This window comes from Hemitrygon akajei, chromosome 7 (genome assembly GCF_048418815.1).
Source record: "Hemitrygon akajei chromosome 7, sHemAka1.3, whole genome shotgun sequence".
Lineage (NCBI taxonomy): Eukaryota > Metazoa > Chordata > Chondrichthyes > Myliobatiformes > Dasyatidae > Hemitrygon > Hemitrygon akajei.
Window position 1 is genome coordinate 184051516 of NC_133130.1, and position 21244 is coordinate 184072759.

At 41.6% G+C, this 21244-nt stretch overlaps 1 protein-coding gene across 3 annotated transcripts in view; it reads right to left on the reverse strand.

Moving 5' to 3' along the window:
• Positions 1 to 15899, reverse strand: part of lhx3 (LIM homeobox 3) — a 65732-nt gene extending 49833 nt beyond the window's left edge. Inside the window, exons 1-2 of one of the 3 annotated variants that reach the window (XM_073052856.1) lie at positions 15748 to 15899; positions 2271 to 2442 (exon numbers count right to left, since the gene is read on the reverse strand). In XM_073052856.1, coding sequence (XP_072908957.1) covers positions 2271 to 2442; positions 15748 to 15853 — 278 coding nt within the window. In that variant the 5' untranslated portion in view covers positions 15854 to 15899. Of the gene's footprint in view, positions 1 to 2270; positions 2443 to 3284; positions 3514 to 7340; positions 7456 to 15747 lie in introns of those variants that run through there. The other 2 variants (XM_073052858.1, XM_073052857.1) reach the window with 2 other exon arrangements.
• Positions 15900 to 21244: the final 5345 nt, after the last annotated feature.

The window sequence follows — 21244 nt, forward strand, 5'->3', positions numbered from 1 at the left end:
CTTTCTGCCCAGCTCGTCTTGTCTGTGCACTGACCCAGTTCAGCGGCTCGGGGATTTGGAGGGTCTAATCCTTCCCTTTCAATCTCTTGTTTAAGCAAGAAGATAGCAATGAGATATTAATCACCCTAGATCAGAATATAAAAATAAGGAAAATAAAATAAAGACGAATAAGAGGCTTAGTTTCTTGGTTGGATGCGTTGGTGCCATTGTCTGGTATGCGAGCGCCTGTGTGTGGGTGAGAGAGTGCACGTTTGCATTCACACCGCTGTTAAACGGCTTTATGTCCAAATGTGCGAGTGGTGAATTCTTGGTAACGATTTTGTAAGGGTATATATTATTCGAAAGGGGGAAAGACGAAGTTTAAGACCTAAAATAAATAGTATCCCCTAATGTAGACTCGTTATATTATAACCACGGCCATCAAAAAATAATACGTTTCAAATATAAGCAGTATATTATCATTTCTATAAAGAGCAGGAAATGGCGATTAATTTCTATCTGGCATAAACAATAGATAATCGTAACTAACAAACAAGTACAGAGGACCTATTTTGTTCTAGGTGAGGTCGGACCATATCTTTAAATCAGAGTAAGTTAATTTTCCACGGATCTGACGCAATATTTAAACCTTAGTTTTAAAATGCTCGCTTATTCTTTCTCCGGACAAGTTGACCTTGATTGCTGAATTATTTAGGAAAATTAATACATTGAAAATCAGACATCTTCAGCATCAAATTTGTTTAAATATTTTCATTGGCAGACCTTGAGTTCATTAATTCCTTTCAATTTTTTGAGTATTGTTTTTAAGAAATGTTTCTACCCGTTTAAACTGTAAACCAATTGTTTCGGATTTGTTTAAAGTAAAACCTCAAGGGAGGCGAATGCGCGCGGTACTGTCGAGTGCTTTTGAATTTCTATAGAAGGAAACCACCGTTTATGCATTGTAAAAAAAAACTCTGCAGCCAATTACTTTACAGAGAGAGCCATCAGAGTGTGATTACTACCAAGGACGTATAGGTTTGGGTCATAGGTTGAAGGATTAATATTGACCATGACACCGATGAGAACTTCCTTACTCCTCCCCAGAGTGATCTCATGAGAGTAACAGGCCCTCTAACAGTACGGTGGTAAACAACTCGAGTGGCAGTCTCGATTTCTGTCTAAGTCCTAAAGGCAGGCTTTAAACCTACACAAGGGGCCTTTCCAAACACAAAGGATAGTAAGGTTGAAGGTGGGAGGGGAGAGACCGAGTAGAGGCTGCTTGCATTGGGCTACAACCCACTAAAACTCGCATCCATACACTAAATGTAAATGTGTAAATAAACAAGCAAGTCCCTGAAATTGATCATAGCGCCTGAGGGCTACGGTCCATTTCAATGCTGTCATTGTAGTCCAAAAATACTTCAGTAGTATTATGCTACAGCCCCCCCCCCCCAACTTCAAAGTCTTTTTTTAATAAAACGTGTCTGAAATACCGTGGGTCCTGATTGGAACGATTTGAAAATTTGGTCAGCAACTTTAAATGGGAAACTGCCCAGCGGATTATCGGCAACCAATTGTCCACCATTGAGAACATCTACCATAAACGCTGCCTGGGCAGGGCGAAAAGCATTATCAAGGATGCATCTCACCCTAACCATGGACTTTTTACTCTCCGCCCATCCGCTGGGCGCTACAGGAGCCTCCGCTCCCGCACCAGCAGGCGCAGGAAGAGCTTCTTCCCTGAGGCTGTGACCCTGCGCTAAGCACAGCGCTAAGCAGTATTGCACCCATATTGTACTGTCTCAGTACTTTTATATTTGTGTGCTGTAGCACTTGCTCTTTATTTGCAGTTATTTCGTAAATAACACTATTCTTTGCATTTCTCGTTAGATGCTAACTGCATTTCATTGGCTTTGTATTTGTACTCGGCGCAATGACAATAAAGTTGAATCTAATCTAATCGAAAAAAATGGAATATAATCATGGTGATATAATCGTCATATAATCAAGCCTGCTTCAATTGATGCAGGATTCCAGTAAAAATACACACACACACACACACACACACACACACACACACACACACACACACACACACACACACACACACACACACACACACACACACACACACACACACACACACACACACACACACACACAATTTAAAGGCTTTCAGTTTTGGTGTCAGTTTGAGATTTCCCAATTTTTCCTCTTGTGTTCCCCTATAGAATCGTAGTGAACGGACCGATAGAGACATGCAGGGAGAAGGGATAAGATGAACTCACTTAAAGAAATCCTCTTTGCAGTAGACGCTGTCCCCTCGGCTGAAGCATTTTTCGGTCAGTTGCTTCTGACAGTCGCTGCATTTCAAACATTTTCCATGCCAGTGACGGTCTAGAACCTTCAGAATAAACCTGTCCACGATGTGTTGATTGCAGCCGGCACAAAGTGGGATATCTGTGTACACAGTACCCAGTTAAACATAGGCAAAGGGTCACAACACAAGCACAATTGTATATAAGAATTCGATTAAAAATATTCTGAAGAACCTCAGAATAATACTGCTATCTTTGTGTGGGTCGACATATTCCCAAACAGCGGGGAACATACTAGCTCGTTCAATTTTAACGAGAACCCATCGCAAACATTACGTCAGAATCCTTCAAACTGCATTCAAACATTGAGTTTCAACGAATGAGAAAACCCTCAAATATTATAAAGGCCTCGAGAAGTGGGACAACCAGTGATATAAATGTAAACGATAACATGCTGAAATAATTTACATCATTATTTAAATCAATGTTTACAGTTGACTGTTAAATTATTTAGACAATATTAATTGGCACAAGAATGATTTATTTAGCTATTTCCATGAATAAGTGTAAGTAATAAAATCTGTCAATCCCAAATATACATTTTAGTTATTCGAACAAGTTAACCTGTCTTCCTCTATTTTAGTAAGAAATTCAACTTGCCAGCTAATGTGAGGTCCCATGGTTGACACCCCATGTCCACAAATTAGACACACGTGCACACATTCACACTTGTAACTACCCTATGTAAAACCAACCAAGGCCACTTTATATTTTACCGCTACCTTGTTGTCTTAAAAATGTGTATTTACTTGCTTCTGATTTGCAGATTTGAGATTATCCCCTAGCCTAGAGTGGGTGGGGGTGGGTGGTTGAGACTCCGCTCACATTCACATCCATCTCAACTCCCATAAAGATGAATTCTTGCATCGGAGTATCTGATCCCTGATTATCCTAACTCGGAAACTTGAGAGGAAGAAGACTTACGTTGCATAGTGGCATCCAAAGATTTACGGAAGCCGAGCGGAATCCGTTGAGTGATGTACTCTGGTTTGAGCAACTTCGCTTTCAAAGCAGGACGCATTACATTTATTTCCCTCTTTTAGGATGGAGTGGGTTGTTGGGGAGGACAGGGGAAAGTCGAGTAGAAGTATCGGAAGGGGAGGATGTGCAAAAAAAAAGTCCCTTCTAAAATCCCAGCCCAGCTCTTCCAGCCAGCAATTTTCACCCAGAAACACTTCCTGCGGCCCCCGCCCTAAACTAATACGGAAGTTCTTGATAACTGCGAATTGAGAGAGAGAAAAAAAATCAGCTAATTGGATGGACAGAAAGCCGGACAGCGGAAGGGCGGAGTCATGTCGCCTTGTGCTGCCAATCTCACTCGCCAACCAATCAGGAAATGGAAGCGCAGGCAGCCATCACTCCAGGTAAACAACTCTTTATCGAATGCTCGCTAATTCCACATCATTTCCGAGCAAGGTTCCCCTTGGCACTCGTTCTCGCCACCAGTGTCAATGTCGGGTCAAATAGCACCAGCTGAAATCTAAATACACGGCTATTTCTGATCATGTCCGCCCAACAGGTGCCAGAGAGTCGAAAAGGATATTCAGAAGACGGAGAGAGAGAAAAAAACTTCCTTTGTTTCCAGCTTCTGAACAAGTGAATCTTATCTAACACATACATTCTAATTACATTACTTACGGATTTTGTTATTATGCCTACTTTTTAAACCATCGGAACATGGGTGGATTAAAATTACTGGTGCCGCATCTGCTTGATTTAGAGCCTTTCCCGGAGCACTAACTAATTAAAAGGATATTTGGTGCGAATGCTGATTCCGGTTCAAATTCAATATGACCGATATTGACGGAAGGCACAAATGTAGCTGAGAGAAAAAATAGATCGTAGATGAAAACATTTTCCAGAAGGTTTACATTGTAAGAGTGCGAAATAACAATCTCAGCGGGTTCTAACTTAAAATTGGTCAGCCCTTCTTGGTGACGAATCCTTGCATTTAAGCTGTTCGGTATACGCCACTGTTTTCTTTTAAGTGTCCTATGTACAGAAAACTTCAACTATTCGATTCCAATAGAGTAATTGTGTCTAAAACAAACGTTATCGGCTCACGCGTTTTGAGCGGTACAGACGAGATGCGTCCGCGGCCCTGAATCGGGTGTCTATTTCCAAAGCCAGTTTGTGATCCGCATCAACCCGTGAACACCCGCTCTCGCAAGTGATTTGTTAATCCTTTGCTCCGCGTCCCCGTTCAGAAGCAACCGTGAAACATAAACAGTTTGCGAAATAAAATTCTTCATTATGTAAAAAATATTTAAAGAAATGCTTGGTTGTTCTTTCTTTGAAATACACCCATATTTAAGAATAAAAAACATCTTTCTTTCTGAAATTAATTCAGTTTAGCCTGTTTTTTTTCATGCAGAACCACGCCGGGAAAAAAACCCAGGAATTACTGGCATGCAATGTGAATAAATATACCCTTTGTATACATCTTTTCTCATTAATGTTATAATGATGAAAAATACGTGAAAATGAGCCCCTGTTCCTTTACTGGGTGAATGTCCCATCCCTTTCTCGTTACTGGCGCATAGAATTTATTGATCAGGGTCTTAGTCGGATGCGGTATCCCTTGCTACATAATAGATCGGCGAGAAGTGACATAGAACAGGTTGGTATAACACGTGCGATCGCTCTGCTTTCAACTAAGGTCGCTTTACTGATCATCGTCTTGGTTCCACAATCACTTTTCCCCACATACATTATAAACACCCACCCATATTAAATTTAATTGTCCTGTGGCATGGTCGTCGCTGGCAAGAATTCAGACCTTGCCTATGTCCTGTTGCCATGGGCTGGTATCCCGATGGAAATGAATAGCTGGTTCCACCACTTCAAAAAGCAGACAAGTGATAAAGTTATTAAAGGACAGAATTTAGATATAACCCAGCACCGGTCAGGACAACACATTCCTCACGCCTCCCCCAACACAAAAATAAAAAAGTATTAGCGACCTGGCTGAGTCGGGGTCATTATCTTCAGTTACTTTCCCTAATTTTACCTTTTACTTCCATCTTATTTTCCTTGGCTTAATTATAAAATAAGTATAATTTTGCCCTGGAGAAATTGCTATCCATAATGGTTGGTGCTGGTCCCAGGATAGCGAATCCGGCAGCAGAAACATTGCATCAAACGGGTTAGTGTTAAAAGGCTGCAGGCACGTCCCGGTAATGATGTCCGAGTCCACACACAGCGGGAAGCGCCCCCTATTGGCTTTGCGCGTACACAGCGCGGCAGCCGCAGGGCCAAAATTACCTCCCGCGAAAGTTACACACACCACTCAAGAAAGGGTGGTAAATCGTTCTTTATTTGACGAACCCAGCTGCTCTGAACAGTCCTCTTCTTGCATAGAAAAGGCAATTCTATCATTTGGTAATAAAATTATTTATTGATTCCCTCCCCCACTCCACCCGTTCTCCGCAGTATGAATAATCGTTTGGAATAAATGTGAGAACAGCATTTATTCAAGTATGGCTAATACGAGGGGGCATGATTTTAAAGTGATTGAAGGAAAGTATGGGGTGGGGGGGGGGAGATCTTTACACAGAGTGATTGGTACGTGGACGCCCTGCCAGACTGGTGGTAGAGTCAGATAAGTTAGGAGCGTTTACATGGATATAGAAAAACGGACGGTTATGTAGGAGGGAGGGGTTAGATTGATCTTATAGGAGGCAAAACATCGTGAGCTGAAGAGCCTGTACTGTGATGTAACGTTCGTTCTCTGTGTTCAATATCACAGAGGACTGCGGCCCAGAAGGAAAACATTCGTCTACTGTGTCGGTACCCGCCAAAATGAAGGCTATCATAAATCCTGTTGTTTGGTCCGATGGGTTACGGCCCTTCAAGTGCTCATTGGCGTGCTCTTTAAATGTGTCGAGAATCTCTGCTTCTAACGCCCTCTCTACAGTGGGTTCAGAGCCCTCACGATGCACGGGAGGAAATAATTTCCACCCGCTTTATTTTATTCCATAACAAACAGTGGTACTAGTGTTAACGATATTATATAACTAGAGGATAGCCCGTGGTATCAATACAATGTGTCTTTGGCATTAATTTGGTAAATTCGACTCATTTAAAAGTGTTATACAATTTCTTTCCACTGTGCGAGTTTGCTATTTACACAGTAAAGTACCTTGTAAAGAAATTTCCCCTTCAACGTATCCCGGATACGGTTTGCTACTGATAGTGTTAGATGCTGGAGGTGGGCAGAGATAAGTAACCTAGGTGCCCTTGGAAAGCATGGCAATGATCCGGGTTTGATTATTAATAATGCAGCAAGAAACTGGCGCCCGCTGAAATCCAATAATGTCACCGAGACGGAGAGTAAAGTGATAACGGCGAAATAAACAGAAATAATGGATATTGACCATCAGAAACTGAGTCCACTTTCCTACCGAAACAGAAGAACAAACTAGAAACACGGGTATATTTACATTTTACATCCGAGCTGTGTGCTCGAAATGTAAGATCACGAGTCGCATTAAAACTGCAACATTAGGAACGAAAACTGTTAATCTCTTTATCTCTCTCTCTCTCTCTCTCCCCCCCCCCACATACACACACACACATGAATAGTCATTTAAATACAAACCCTCTCTCGCACACACATACAAAGGGGAATGAACACACACATAACGCATACACGCACATGTACGCAAATCTAAGAAGCAACAGGTCATATACTGAATGCAAATTTAAATATCCCTGCACAAAGAGAAAGTAAAATCAGAATGCACTATGTCGGAAGGCATTTACATTTTATAGAGGGCCAATGGATTTTGGATCGAGCGTTCAATAAGACTGCGTTTCCATTTGGCTTTTGGTTAGAATGATGGTCGAGCAGGGAGTGGTGATAATGTTACTTAGAATACACTGGAAGTGTTCTGTGATGTTTCCACGAGCTTCTTTAACTAAATATATATTCCTGTCAGCTTGTGTTTGCAAATACATGTCCACGGATTTGATACCAACCCGCTGGATAGTTTGTTCAGTTTCATTCCCCCTTTTGTGGTGAATGGACACCGGCAGTGATCGCGAGTTGGAGAACCGCTAGTCCCGGACTTCATTTTCCCCCCTCTCCGGTCGCCTTAGATAAACGAAATGAGAGTCGATTTCAATCAAAGTTACACTCTATTTGAGATGAACAAAGCCATCATCCCCGAATTATCCGCAAGAGACTGAACTTCCAATAACAGACACGATAAAATCTGCAGATGCTGGAAATCCTAGCCACGCAAGCCTGCTGATTTCCTCTAGCATTTTGTTTGTGTTGCTTCCAATAAGAGAATTGGTTGAGTTACTGAAATGCTGCCCACTTTTCAATTAACGGCACCCCTGAAGTTTAAGATTGCTGCTGTGATAATTCTGCCATTCTCCTCGTCAGCGGGTTTTGTGCAATTCAACATGAAGAGAGACGCCGTTTATATTTATATAGTTGAAGATCCACCACAAACTGAACTTTTCACCATTGAAGAACAGGAATATTATAAATCGTTATTCTTTTCTTTCAAACCTGTGGGTGCAGCGTAAATGGTCACCGTGTTATTTGAAATATAAAGGGCTAGGGGGGTTAGGATATTGGTGCTGGGCTGTTGTGTTGCAAGGGGGGGGGGGGCGAGAAGTGAAGACGAGGCATATGTCAGCACAGAAACATTCATATGTCCTGATCCCTTATCTGCTTTAACGGTTAATCCGCAGCATTATCGAGATAAGAACCAAGATTTAATGACAAAAGGAAAAATCTCCACATATAAGATTGTCCTGCAATCTATGATGTTAAATTAAAAAAAACAAATTGCAAAGTTAACAGCTAATTTGATATGCAAACACGAGGAAATCTGCAGATGCTGGAAATTCAAGCAACACACACGACATGCTGGTGGAACACAGTAGGCCAGGCAGCATCTATAGGGAGAAGCGCTGTCGACGTTTCGGGCGAAGGGTCTCGGCCCGAAACGTCGACAGCGCTTCTCCCTATAGATGCTGCCTGGCCTGCTGTGTTCCACCAGCATTTTGTGTGTGTTGCTTGAAATGATATGATATTTTCACTCTCTTTCAATCTTTTTATTAATATTAATAATATGAACAAAATGCAATTGATATATTAATAAAGGGATTACAAACATACAAATTCCCATTGCACATGAAAGAATACATAAGCAATGATTACAGTATAAATGAGTTTTCCCAAAACATGAATCATACAGTATATGTATGAACAAGGTAAATCTAGGTATTTCATAATATATGATATAAAAAAACAGAAAAAAGAGAAAAAAATGTTTGCAAAATTAGCTAAACTACTAATCTAATAGCTAATAAAGAAGAAAAAGAAGCAAAAAAAGAAAAAAGATATGATATTTTCAGTTTTAAAAACTGGCATAATTACACTGTGGGCAAATGAGGGGTACCGCCGATTAAACTAAACCACTGTGTGGCCACTGTTTCTGTGTAGCTGGAGAAAAAAAATCATTACTATAATAAACCAGCTCATAAATAGGAGGTGTCGCAACATTGAATAAATAAAATCTAAAACAAAGCCATTAGAACTGTATTAGGGTGGGTGGTGTCTCATTTTGCGTTTAATTAAACGTTTAAAGTGAGACTCTGTTTTAACCTGTGAAGGTTTGTCGTGGAAATGTCAGTCAATTAGATAACTGGCTACGTGTTCCAATACTGTATGCGCATCTGAATGGAAATACGTTTAAACCTAAATGCAGGTTACAACTGGCTCCTCCTATCAGAGAGTTTGTATGACGCGACATCTAATACTGGCAACACAAAATTCACTAATGCATACGGCTAGGGACAGTGAATTTTAATCCCCGCGCTTATTTGGCCGGGCTTGTGACAGGGACAAAGTTACACTTCCCATGCATCTGTACAGGGTGATCTGAGAAGCGGTTCTGATCGGCAGATCGTTGTCAGTAAGGCCATCAGCACTTCCATGTTCCCTCAGTCTTTGAACGTATTTATCTCTTTATCTTGCGCCTCTCCCTGCACCAAATGCACTGACCCGAACTCGCCCCGAATTTCAGGTGTCGATGTTTTCAGCAATAAAGTCTGTACTCATCCCTTCGTAAAACTCGCAACAATTACACAGCATACACAAAATGCTGGAGGAACTCAGCAGGCCAGATAGCGTCTATGGAAAAAGTCCTGCCGAAGGGTCTCGGTCCGAAACGTCGACTGTACTCTTTTCCATAGATACTGCCTCTGCCTGGCCTGCTGAGTTCCTCCAGCAATTTGTGTGTGTTGCCCGGATGTCCAGCATCTGCAAATTTTCTCTTGCTAACGATTACACCAACACAGAAGGAGTTGCGGGTCTGTTATGTCACTGGGTGGGCAACCAGGAGTTTGGAACTGCGAACGGGGTTGGATTTAGAGGCTGTTTATCACAAGTGAATACACAGAATCATCAAAGTACACATACACAAAACACTCGCACACACACAATATACGCAATATCCTCTCATATACCCAGATATACAAACACAAAACACTCGCACACACACAATATACGCAATATCCTCTCATATACCCAGATATACAAACACAAAACACTCGCACACACACAATATACGCAATATTCTCTCATATACCCAGATATACAAACACAAAACACTCGCACACACACAATATACGCAATATCCTCTCATATACCCAGATATACAAACACAAAACACTCGCACACACACAATATACGCAATATCCTCTCATATACCCAGATATACAAACACAAAACACTCGCACACACACAATATACGCAATATCCTCTCATATACCCAGATATACATACACAAAACACTCGCACACACACAATATACGCAATATCCTCTCATATACCCAGATATACAAACACAAAACACTCGCACACACACAATATACGCAATATCCTCTCATATACCCAGATATACATACACAAAACACTCGCACACACACACAATATACGCAATATCCTCTCATATACCCAGATATACAAACACAAAACACTCGCACACACACAATATACGCAATATCCTCTCATATACCCAGATATACAAACACAAAACACTCGCACACACACAATATACGCAATATCCTCTCATATACCCAGATATACAAACACAAAACACTCGCACACACACAATATACGCAATATCCTCTCATATACCCAGATATACATACACAAAACACTCGCACACACACAATATACGCAATATCCTCTCATATACCCAGATATACAAACACATAACACTCGCACACACACAATATACGCAATATCCTCTCATATACCCAGATATACAAACACAAAACACTCGCACACACACAATATACGCAATATCCTCTCATATACCCAGATATACATACACAAAACACTCGCACACACACAATATACGCAATATCCTCTCATATACCCAGATATACAAACACATAACACGAGTAGTCCGTCCTCATGTGCAAAACACACAGAAACTGGAACACAAGCAAAAAAAATGCACGTATACAAACACACATATATACAGACCCACAAACAGATGCACAGACATACATAGAAATGTCTACAGACTAACATGCACACGGACACTTAAACACACCAAGATTGATGTATGGAAATACAAACACGGAGCCGAGTCACTGACTCAAAAACAAACACGCAAATATACATTCATTCACACACACACACACACACTCACACTCACACACACTCACACTCACACACACACACACACACACACACACACACACACACACACACACACACACACACACACACACACACACACACACACACACACACACACACACACACACACACACACACACACACTTGCTGAAACATCTGCACATACAGGGTCCTGCAACCATAAAGCGATGCACGGATACACAGGCACACAAGACTACCAGTAACACCAGCCACCGAAGTTTATACGGAGAAAAGAAACATTGTGATCCCATATCCACTGGAGTCCGTCCTGGCGGGGAGCTCCAGTCGATGAGGGAACTGGGATAAGTTGCTGCAGAACAGAAGCTGATAAATGGGTTTCGCCCCTTGTTTCCAGTTGCTGTATCCCACGAAAGCTCCTCGTTGCCTATCAACTCAAATTCCCTATTCGCTAAAGTGTAAATAACTAGAAAAAATGATCTTCCATTTTTACGATAAAGCTCTACGTTTCTATTTATACAAACTATAAATAAAATTTATAGTTGAATGTTATGCCGTTTATTGATTTATGTTTTACATTTAAGTTCTCTATGCAACCTGCAACCATTCAAGATGTCAAATGGATTTTTTTTACACAGAGTGGTGAGTGAACAGAACGTGTTGAGCGGGTGATGGTAGAAGCAGATATAGTAGGGACATTTAAGAGAGTCGTGATTAGGCACATGGATGATACAAAAAATAAGGGTTATAGGCTATGTAGGAGGGAAGCGTTAGATTGATCCTAGAGTAGGTTAAAAGATTAGCACAACATCGTGAGCCGAAGGGCTTGAAAGTACTGAAATGCCCAAAGAAAACGACGCAGAAGTGGGAAAGGGCTGGAATTCGCCCATTTAGCTGAGGAGTGAGTGACTAGTCTACCTGCATATAAGATTTTTTCTAACTCTTCGGTGCTACTGACTAGACTTACCCTTGAATATACTAAATCATACTATATATATATATATACTGCTTATACAGTTATTTTCAGCTATTTTAATATCACAAATGTATAAGCATGTGCAATATAATATACACGTGCAAAGTACAGTACATTCGTTCTTTAGCAGCAATGAACCACTTGTTGATGGGTGTGCTTGAGAATTCTGACCCGTTCCTACCAATGTGTTTCTTCCTCTTTAGAGTTCACGTGCAGGTGTAACTAAATAATGATAGGAAACGCGATGTGCTTTCATACTCTTCCTGCTTTTTGCATGGCCGTGGTTTTATTCTATGGCGATGGCTTCATTCCTTTTCGCTTACAATCCTGTACGAGGGACATATCTCACTCTCTCTCTCCGTTCAACGAAACAAGAAATGTCCGATGCAGGGGTAGCGGAGCAGAAACCTTTAGGTCATAAATCCATTAATGCAAATACTCATGAGGGAAAGCTGAAGAAAGTCATCTGACTGGATGTCCCATTTATGTGTGTGAGACTGTGTGGAAACATGCAGAATCTACCGAGCCCGCAGTGTATGTGCCTCTTTCCTGATGTTGTCACCCACTTTCTAATAATAGCTTGATGTATTTCGGTAATTATGCACGAAATTCTATGTTTTGTAGCAACGTATAATGAAAAACCGAACGCTGTATCTGCATGTCAGATAATTCAGAGGCGAGATTCAAAGCCAAGATTGGACTCATAAGCCACTTGAGAGCCCATAAGTAGATCAACGGAACGAAGACCATCAACCTCGACCTCGAGGGATAGCCACGACGAATTCAGAAGCATTTTTGCATTACCTACGCGTGTTAGATTTAAGATATGTTTGAATTAAATGCATGCATCAATTGTCCCTAAATGTACCGATCAAACTAATGCATAGTGGAGGTGACATGAATGACAACGAACACGTGAGGGTTGTATAACCAACTCTCGTGGAGGGGTAAAAAGGAAATGGCCCGCGGGATGATCCAGCAGAAAGCTGGATTATTCCGCCTCTGGTCCACGCTCACCCGTCTACCCATCTATTGTTTCCCATGTCGTGCAGTGCTCAGAATAATACAGACACGCTCAGGCAAGAGGCTGCACTCAGAGACCTGATCTCAAAACCTACTCACAGATTTTGACACTTCATCTCTCCATGAGTAACACAGAATTGCTCCCTTTAGGACCCTATAGGATTCATTTATTTGCAGGACGGGTCTGGAATTTCACCCCAGACTCCTCGCCATTAAAACCACAAGAGCTTTGGTTCTCATAAACAAGGGACGCTCTTTATTAAATAAAAATAACATCATATTGCGTTTTCCCTCAGGAAATTGGGTGTTAAAAACTCAAGGATCTGCTGTTTACATTAGAAGATGCCAGCGGTCAATACAATCTTAAGTAGCACCCTGATAAATTTTATTGACACTGATCTTTAAAGCCGAGCGGTACCATGGGAAATCAAATGCAGCGCTACTGATGTATCATCTGATGAATTCAAAATCAATGGCCCATTTGTTTGCCTTCTCAGAGTATATCAAACACACTTTGGTGAAAGATGTACGGTGCTTCAATGATTATTTCCAACTTTGCAAAGCTCTAATAAATATTTTACGCCTATTGATCGCTCGCATAAAAGGTAGTCGCGATTGGGATAAAACTTGGCGTGAGGGTAATGCCTTGAGCCAGGGCCACAAAAGCATGGAGCGGACGGCACAAGCACGATGCGCTGGATCTGTAAAGAGCGGAGATGGGAGGACCGGAGGACGGCACATAAAGGCGGAGAGGTGCATGTTTAGAAACTGTAAATCAAACACCCAAGCACCTTGCAAACAGGCGAATTTATTTACCGTGGAATTTGACTTTCAATGTCTCTTACGGAAAGCAACTTACAAATTCCAGAATGCAACAATTCCCAGACAAAAATTCTTCCCTGTTTAGCCCCAAAATTACATAAACGCATTATAACGTTTACTTGATTTTTAACTTTAGAACACCTTCAACTCGCTCACAACAGAAGAACGAAGCTCCGATGAGTGAAATTTTAACGATAGCAAGAGTGTATCTTCCACTCAGGGCAGTTTGAATCCAATACAAACGCGGTAGCTGATTCAGCCCCCACTGTAGTTCTAGGTTGGCTTAGACTGTTAAAGTGTTGGAATTACCATATTGTCCTTTGATACCCGTCCGTATATATCGACTCGGGACAGTCTGCTCGTTCGGGGAATCTCTAACCAACAAACGGAGTCTGCTCTCGGAACACCAGTAGCGTGTACAAATAAAACTGGAGACGAAGTACTGGTAACTGAGCAGTGGAGAAGGAGCAATTGTGAAAATAAAGCGATCCGGTGGAAATTACAGATTCAACAAAGTTGGTGGTCAGGGCTATCAGTGTTCAAAGTTACCGGATTCACATTATCAAATGGTTTCTTGTAAAAATTGCATTCACGATTTCAAATGCCCAGGCTTAAGATGTGCCTGTCTGATCACCTATCCAGCATATCCTGAAAATGACCGACATAGTTTCTCCTTAATTTGAGCACAACACTGGAAACTAACTCACTGCCCCCCACCCACCAACGCGCGCGCGCGCACGCACGCACACACACACACACACACACACACACACACACACACACACACACACACACACACACACACACACACACACACACACACACACACACACACACACACACACACACACACACACACTCTTTTCCTGAGGCACTGATCAGTACCGATAGTTGGTATACAGCGTTAGAGACTTTCGCAGCTCTGAAAACCCTAACCGCAACTCTGCCCAAGCCTGCACACACCACAGGGCCTTGTGAAGATGGGGTAAAATGGGTGCAGAGGGTTACAGTGTCAGTGGGACCTTGGAAAATCTTGGCAACAACAAGCAGATATCTTTGGGGAAAACGCACCTGACACGGGGGCTGGAATGTCCCACGTCACCGCCATACGGCTTGGGTTCGGAGAGACTCGGGCAAGCGTGCGGGGGGCGGGGGGCGTGGGGCGCCGCAGTCGTTACTTGTGCTCGGGGTTACAGAAAACTATTGCAGTCTCTCCCAATGCCGAACAATGAATGATGTCCCTGTATTGACAGCCAGACCAGACACGCGCTCTACATCTGTTGATAGAATTTCCTAACAATGAGCCTCATTACATATTCATAACGTGTGCTGCTTACCAGCTAACAGAAGGGTGGTTAAAGTTACAATTTATCTTTTTAAAAAATGAAACGGTTAATACACTCCACTTCCTTTGCACTGCTCAAGAATGTCACACGAAAATAATGCAAGCCTATCAATTTGTGCGAAATATCTTGTATATTAAACACCTCCTAGCACGAGGAAACAAGAGTCGTTACATATTCATTATGAGTGTTAGTTGGGACGGCAGAAGGCTTTAATTTTCCTTGTTCGATCACAATGGGATTCGGACACGGCATACAAGACTGTCGAACTTTTGTAAATACATTTTTAACGGGGTTCTTAATCTCGTTGGAAGTCTTTTCTTACCGTATTGACAAATATCAAAGTATGTTTTGCTATTTCACCCTGGGGCAGTTAGAAGCGTTGCCTCAAACGGTGCTTTAAGAAAGGATGTGCTGCTGAAGGTGGAGGTGAGGTGCATAATTGTCTGTGGTGACCAAAAGGCTTACATGAACCTCCTTTCCTTGTATGTAACGGACAGAGCCGTGTAATTCAGTCAACGCTGAAATGTCGTGGAACTCAGGCTGAACTAACACTTGGAGATCTCTTACCTGCGCTGCCGTTTAACCGTGGTCGATCTGACGATTTCGTGCAGCTTGTTGGTCCAGGGTGTTCCAGCAGCATTTTGTTTCGAGTTTCGACGGAAATCTTCTTCATAAATGATACTTAGAGTATATAAGTGGGAGAAGACGAGTTGGAGTGTGTAATCCCTCCAGGATAACGCGGCGGGGAGTAGCAGCCGAAGCTACTGGTGTCTGTAAGAGGCAGAATGTGAATTCCTGTAATCAGCTGACTCCCAAGCCGCCTCTGGGAGGTTCACTCTTTAGCATAACAAATGCCGCTGCAAATTGTGCTGTTCTCGGACTGGCATAAAGGAGGCTGGTCGCGGTGCCGGGTGTGTTCACCCCCATGTCGCCAACTACATGCCTATCCACGTGTCGCTGTTTTTTCTTTCACAATGGAACGGTGCAGAGAGACAGCCTCCTTTATTCAAGCACAATGCCACTTCTCTAATTAAATTGTTCTCCTTTTTTGCATCAGTACGATGGAGACTATGAATTTAAACTATATAATTTACATTTTTATCCTGGAATATTGGCACAATAAACTATCTAGATCCGCGTAATAACAATTGTATATTCCCATGCAATGAATGCGATTTGAGTTTTAAATGCATAACTATGCATATAAAGATACCCCCCCCCCCCCACACACACACACACACACACACACACACACACACACACACACACACACACACACACACACACACACACACACACACACACACACACACACACACACACACACACACACACACACTCCTGTTTGCGACTAATACAATTAACCAACCTCCGTTCAAATAATGACCTAAACATTTAAACGCAGTTTTCCCATGGAAAAGTGGCGGCGGCGATAGAACGTTTTTTCCTTTATAAAAGCAAAATCACGAGATTTTAAAGTGATTACAACGGAGGAAGATTTCTTGGTGCTTATTGGAATATCCAAAGACTGTAGGTTCTGTGGTTCGTTTTAATGTGGAGATTGAAATAAAACTCCAGGTGAGTTTTAACTTTCAAACAGATTATATAAATATCTGAGATGTGCGAAATGCAGACCAGCTCCAAGGTGCCCCGAAGTACAAAGCTGGCCAATTAGTATTACCCAGCAATGAGAAATAATTAGGATCGGGCCTTTTCTTGGAGCGGACGATGGCGGGTGCCGGCTCTTCAACGCGAATACCATAAACTTTCTGTTGTACAACCCAGGTTCTGGGCCGGTTAAAACTAATCGTGGATGCTGTCGTTACAGTCTATCAGGGTTCCTGTTTTTTTTAACACCCCTTCCTCTTTGGATACAAACAATGAAAATCCGAACTAAATCATGGAAAATTCGCCATAATAAGTAAAATTCGTTTTGGTCTAAAACTGTATTTGTCCATTCGGTCCAAAATGCCGACTGTTTGCTCTTTTCCATATAGATGCTGCCTGGCCTGCTGAGTTCCTCCAGCAAGTTGTGTGCGTTGCTTGGATTTCCAGCATCTGTAGATTTTCCAGTCTTAGGGTAAACAAAACTAGCTCCTCAAAGGGGCATGGAGTTTTTTTCTCTTGGAGAAACGGAATTTAATTTCCAACACCGAAATGGTTACGTGCTCGTTCGGTACAGCATCAGGAGCATGGGACAAATGGAGGGGTGCGCCAGAGTAGTCATGATTTGGGACTGAGAGGAGACCAGAGGACAACCACCGGTTCCTCTTCCTGGTACTTCTATCTTCCCACTGCCTTCGACATAGTCAAACCCCAAGAATGTTCTTAAATTATTGCCTACTTTCTTGGAAACGCGAACCACTATGGAAGACAAATGTACCCCGCAGACGAAACCAAATGCCCTGAATTAAAATATTATCGTTTCTCAATATTTGTGAAGGAAAAGAGATTTTAGCTTTGAACCCATCGACACGTCTTGAACTAATCGGCCGTTGTTCTGATTTCAGTAGTAATATCAGTGAACACATCATTGGTAGTGCTAGGCGGTCAGCCATTTCACTGCATATAAAGATCAATATAACCAGTCAAAGCTCGGAGTTAAATTATTATCGGAGTATTTTCTTGCGGGCATACACATTAAATCCAAGAAACGCAATAGAATCAATGAAAGACCATAAGCCATAGGAGCAGAATTAGCCCATTCGGCCCGTCGAGTCCTCCTTCATTTCATTACGACTGATCCATTTCCCTCTCAACCCATTCTCCTGCTTTCTCCCTGTAACCTCTCACGCCTTTCACACCATTCAATAATAATCTTTCAACCTCCGCCTAAAAACATACACAACGACCTGGCTTCCTCAGCCACCCGTGGCTGAGTTCAGTGCTGGTGAGGGCTTTACCCGTCATGGACTGGGCCTCATTCACTACTTTTTGAAGGATTTTCCTTGCAAGGGCATTGGTATTTCCAAATTCGGCCGTAATGCAGCCAGTCAATATACTTTTCACCACACAGCTAGAGATGTTTGTCAATGTTTTAGATGTTATGCTTAATCTTCGCAAACTCCAAAGAAAGTAGAGACACTGCCCTTGGTTCTTCATAAAGGCTGGGCCCTGGACAGATCCTCTGAAATGGTAACACCAAGCAATTTAAAATTGCTGACCCTCTCCACCTCTGATCCCCTGATGAGTCTAGCTTTTGGACCTCTGGTTTTCTCCTTCTGAAGTCAACAATCAGCTCTTTGGTCTAGCTGACCATGAGTGAGAGGTTGTTGTTGTGGCACCACTCAGCCAGATTTTCAATCTCCCTCCTATAGTTCACATTAGGGAAACAGTAAGATCTATAGATTAAATAATTAAATGTAGTATTGCAATGGGGTTTGAAAGCTGTTGGAATAGTGTTACTGATAGAATAAGATGTGGTTGGTTCATAATACCTTACTCCAGAAAATGTGCTTTACGTACACCAGTGCAGTTAGATATTACTCGGAGCACTACACTCACATGACATGAAGTATACCAACATCAATATGAGTTATTATCAATTTTCCATGGAGATGAGAAAGGGAAAGTGGCCTTGAATGTTATTAAACCTGAATGATCCTGACAGAAAAAGGAGGTAGGTTTTAAACTTTTGATTTGTTTTGAATGGGCTGAAATGAAGTCAGTTTGCAATAGCACCTCAAATCCTAAATTACACCTTGAGCAATCATTTTGGAGCTTGGTTTAATTGGAAGTAATGTGTGGCATTCAGCCTATGAGTATTTTTGGAGGAAATTAGCAAAATAATATCCCAAAATCCAGTAAAAGAAAGGAAAATAAAAACTTGCAGGTGGTGCCGGAAATCAGAAATAAAAAGATGAAGTTCTGGTCAGCAATCATGCAACATCTGCTGAGAGGAAGAGTTTTGTGGAGATATTTCATCAAAGTTTGAAGAATTTAGAAATGAAGCATGCTTTAAGGTGTAGACAGGGAACGCTTGAAGAGGTCTAGGTGTTTGTTTATGATAGGATAGAGTCAAAGAGAGATTGAAAAACACAAAACTGTGTAGTGTTGACTGAGAGATTATTTCTTCCTTGGCTGCACAGTAAGACACCTTAAGAAGTGGATTTTGTGGAAAAGTGAACCAGGAAGTCTTGGAAGGAATTTATTGGAATGCTCAGGGGAATATGCCTTGTGGTGGCATCTCATTGAAATTACAGAGTGTGATCAGTGTAAGTGGAGGCTGGTGAGGTGGAAATAGGGGAAGGAAAACTCTATCCAATTTTGGTGGGAGGGGAATGAGTGAGAGCAGTTTTTTTGGTTGTATATTGGAGGGTGGGCGAGAGCCTACCAGCTATGGTAGAGAGGAAACAAAGATTCAGGACAAGTGGACGACAGCTAAGAAACATTGGTGTGGAAGGAATGAGAAGGACAGATATGAAGGAGGTAGAAAAACGAGAAGAATGGATGAGATTCTTGAAGATATCAGAGAGCCAAGGTACTGGAGCCAAATAGAGAGCAGACTACACCAACTCTGCTGCTGGGCAACTGGAGCGGATTATTATGAAGCCACTCGACATAGAGAGTGAATTTTCCAACCAATTTGAACAAATTAGTCCAGGACTAATATTTTTAAATTAAATAAGGTAAGTTCTGAGAGCAGAAATTGGAGATATCTAAAGTTCACTAGTAGATGTGGTTAAAGGATGATCAGTTAAAATTCAGTTTCCTGTCATTTAAGAGGATCTTTCAGAATGTCATTATAAATGCATCCTAATGAACAGGAGGAAAAAAATCTAAGCAGAGAACTGAATATCTGTGCTTAACTAAAAACATTAAAGAAAATTATCTGACTTTAAAAAAAACATAATTCTGTAAAGACAGGTGATAGGTTAGAAAACTGACCATAATGCATAAAATAGCAAATTAGGCTGTAAGATGAAAAAGGATAGAAAGATAAGGAAAGATTGAAAGTCGAGATAAAGGTAGAGATGTAAAAGCATGAGTTGTAAGTGTTCTACTGAAAGCAAGGAGTTATCAACAGGACTATAGCTTAAAGAGGAATTAATCACAATAAATAAGAAGGTGGCAAGTTAATTAAACAGGTATTAAATATAACTCCTGTATTCAAAAGAAGAAGGGATACAGAAATTAGAAGACTACAGCAAGTTGGATTAATGTGTTTCATAGGGTAAATATTAAGATATAGTATTAAAAGTATTATGGTGGTGCATTTGGAAAGAAAGAACAAGGTAATCGGGCAAAGTAATCATGGCTGTGTGAAAAGGAAATAATCTTCGACCAATTTATTGGAGTCCTTTGTTAAAGTAGCATGTGCTGTTGATAATGGGTAATGGTGGATGCAATTATAAATTGGTTTATTATTGTCACATGTAGTGAGATACAGTGAAAAAATTTTGTGTGTATGCCATCCAGACAGATCATTCCATACATGCACACTGAGGTAGTACAAAAGGTGAGCGGGGGTGGGGAACAGAATACAGAATAAGATGCTACAGTTACAGAGAAAGAGCAGACAAGTAAAGTGCAAGCTCCATATTGTGGTAGACTGAGACACACAAAACAGTCATTCAGCCAGTCAGCTTTAAGTGATCTCCAAGTGAGCAATCCCAATTGTTACAGAACCTACATTAAGGGGTAATTGGCCAATTAACTTGCCTGCATGTCTTCTGGATGTGGAATGAAACCAGAGCGCTCTGGAGCTGTGAGACAGTAGAACTAACTGCTATACCACTGGTCCTGCCAAAATTGATAATTTCATAATTTCATGTTCTCCATTTGCCAGATTTTGCACACTCACGTAACCTATCTACATCATCTCAGACTGAGTCCTCAGGGATTGTGCACAACAGCTCACTATGTCTTCATGGACATCTTCAACACTTCACTCATCCAGGCTGCAGTCCCCACATGCTTCAGATCAGCCACCATCATCCCCGTACCAAAGACCCCTACACCTTCAGAAGTGAATGGCTATCACCCAATAGCACAGACACTAGTCATCATGAACTGCTTTGAATGCCTGATAATGGCACATATCAAAAACTCCATTCCTGCCACA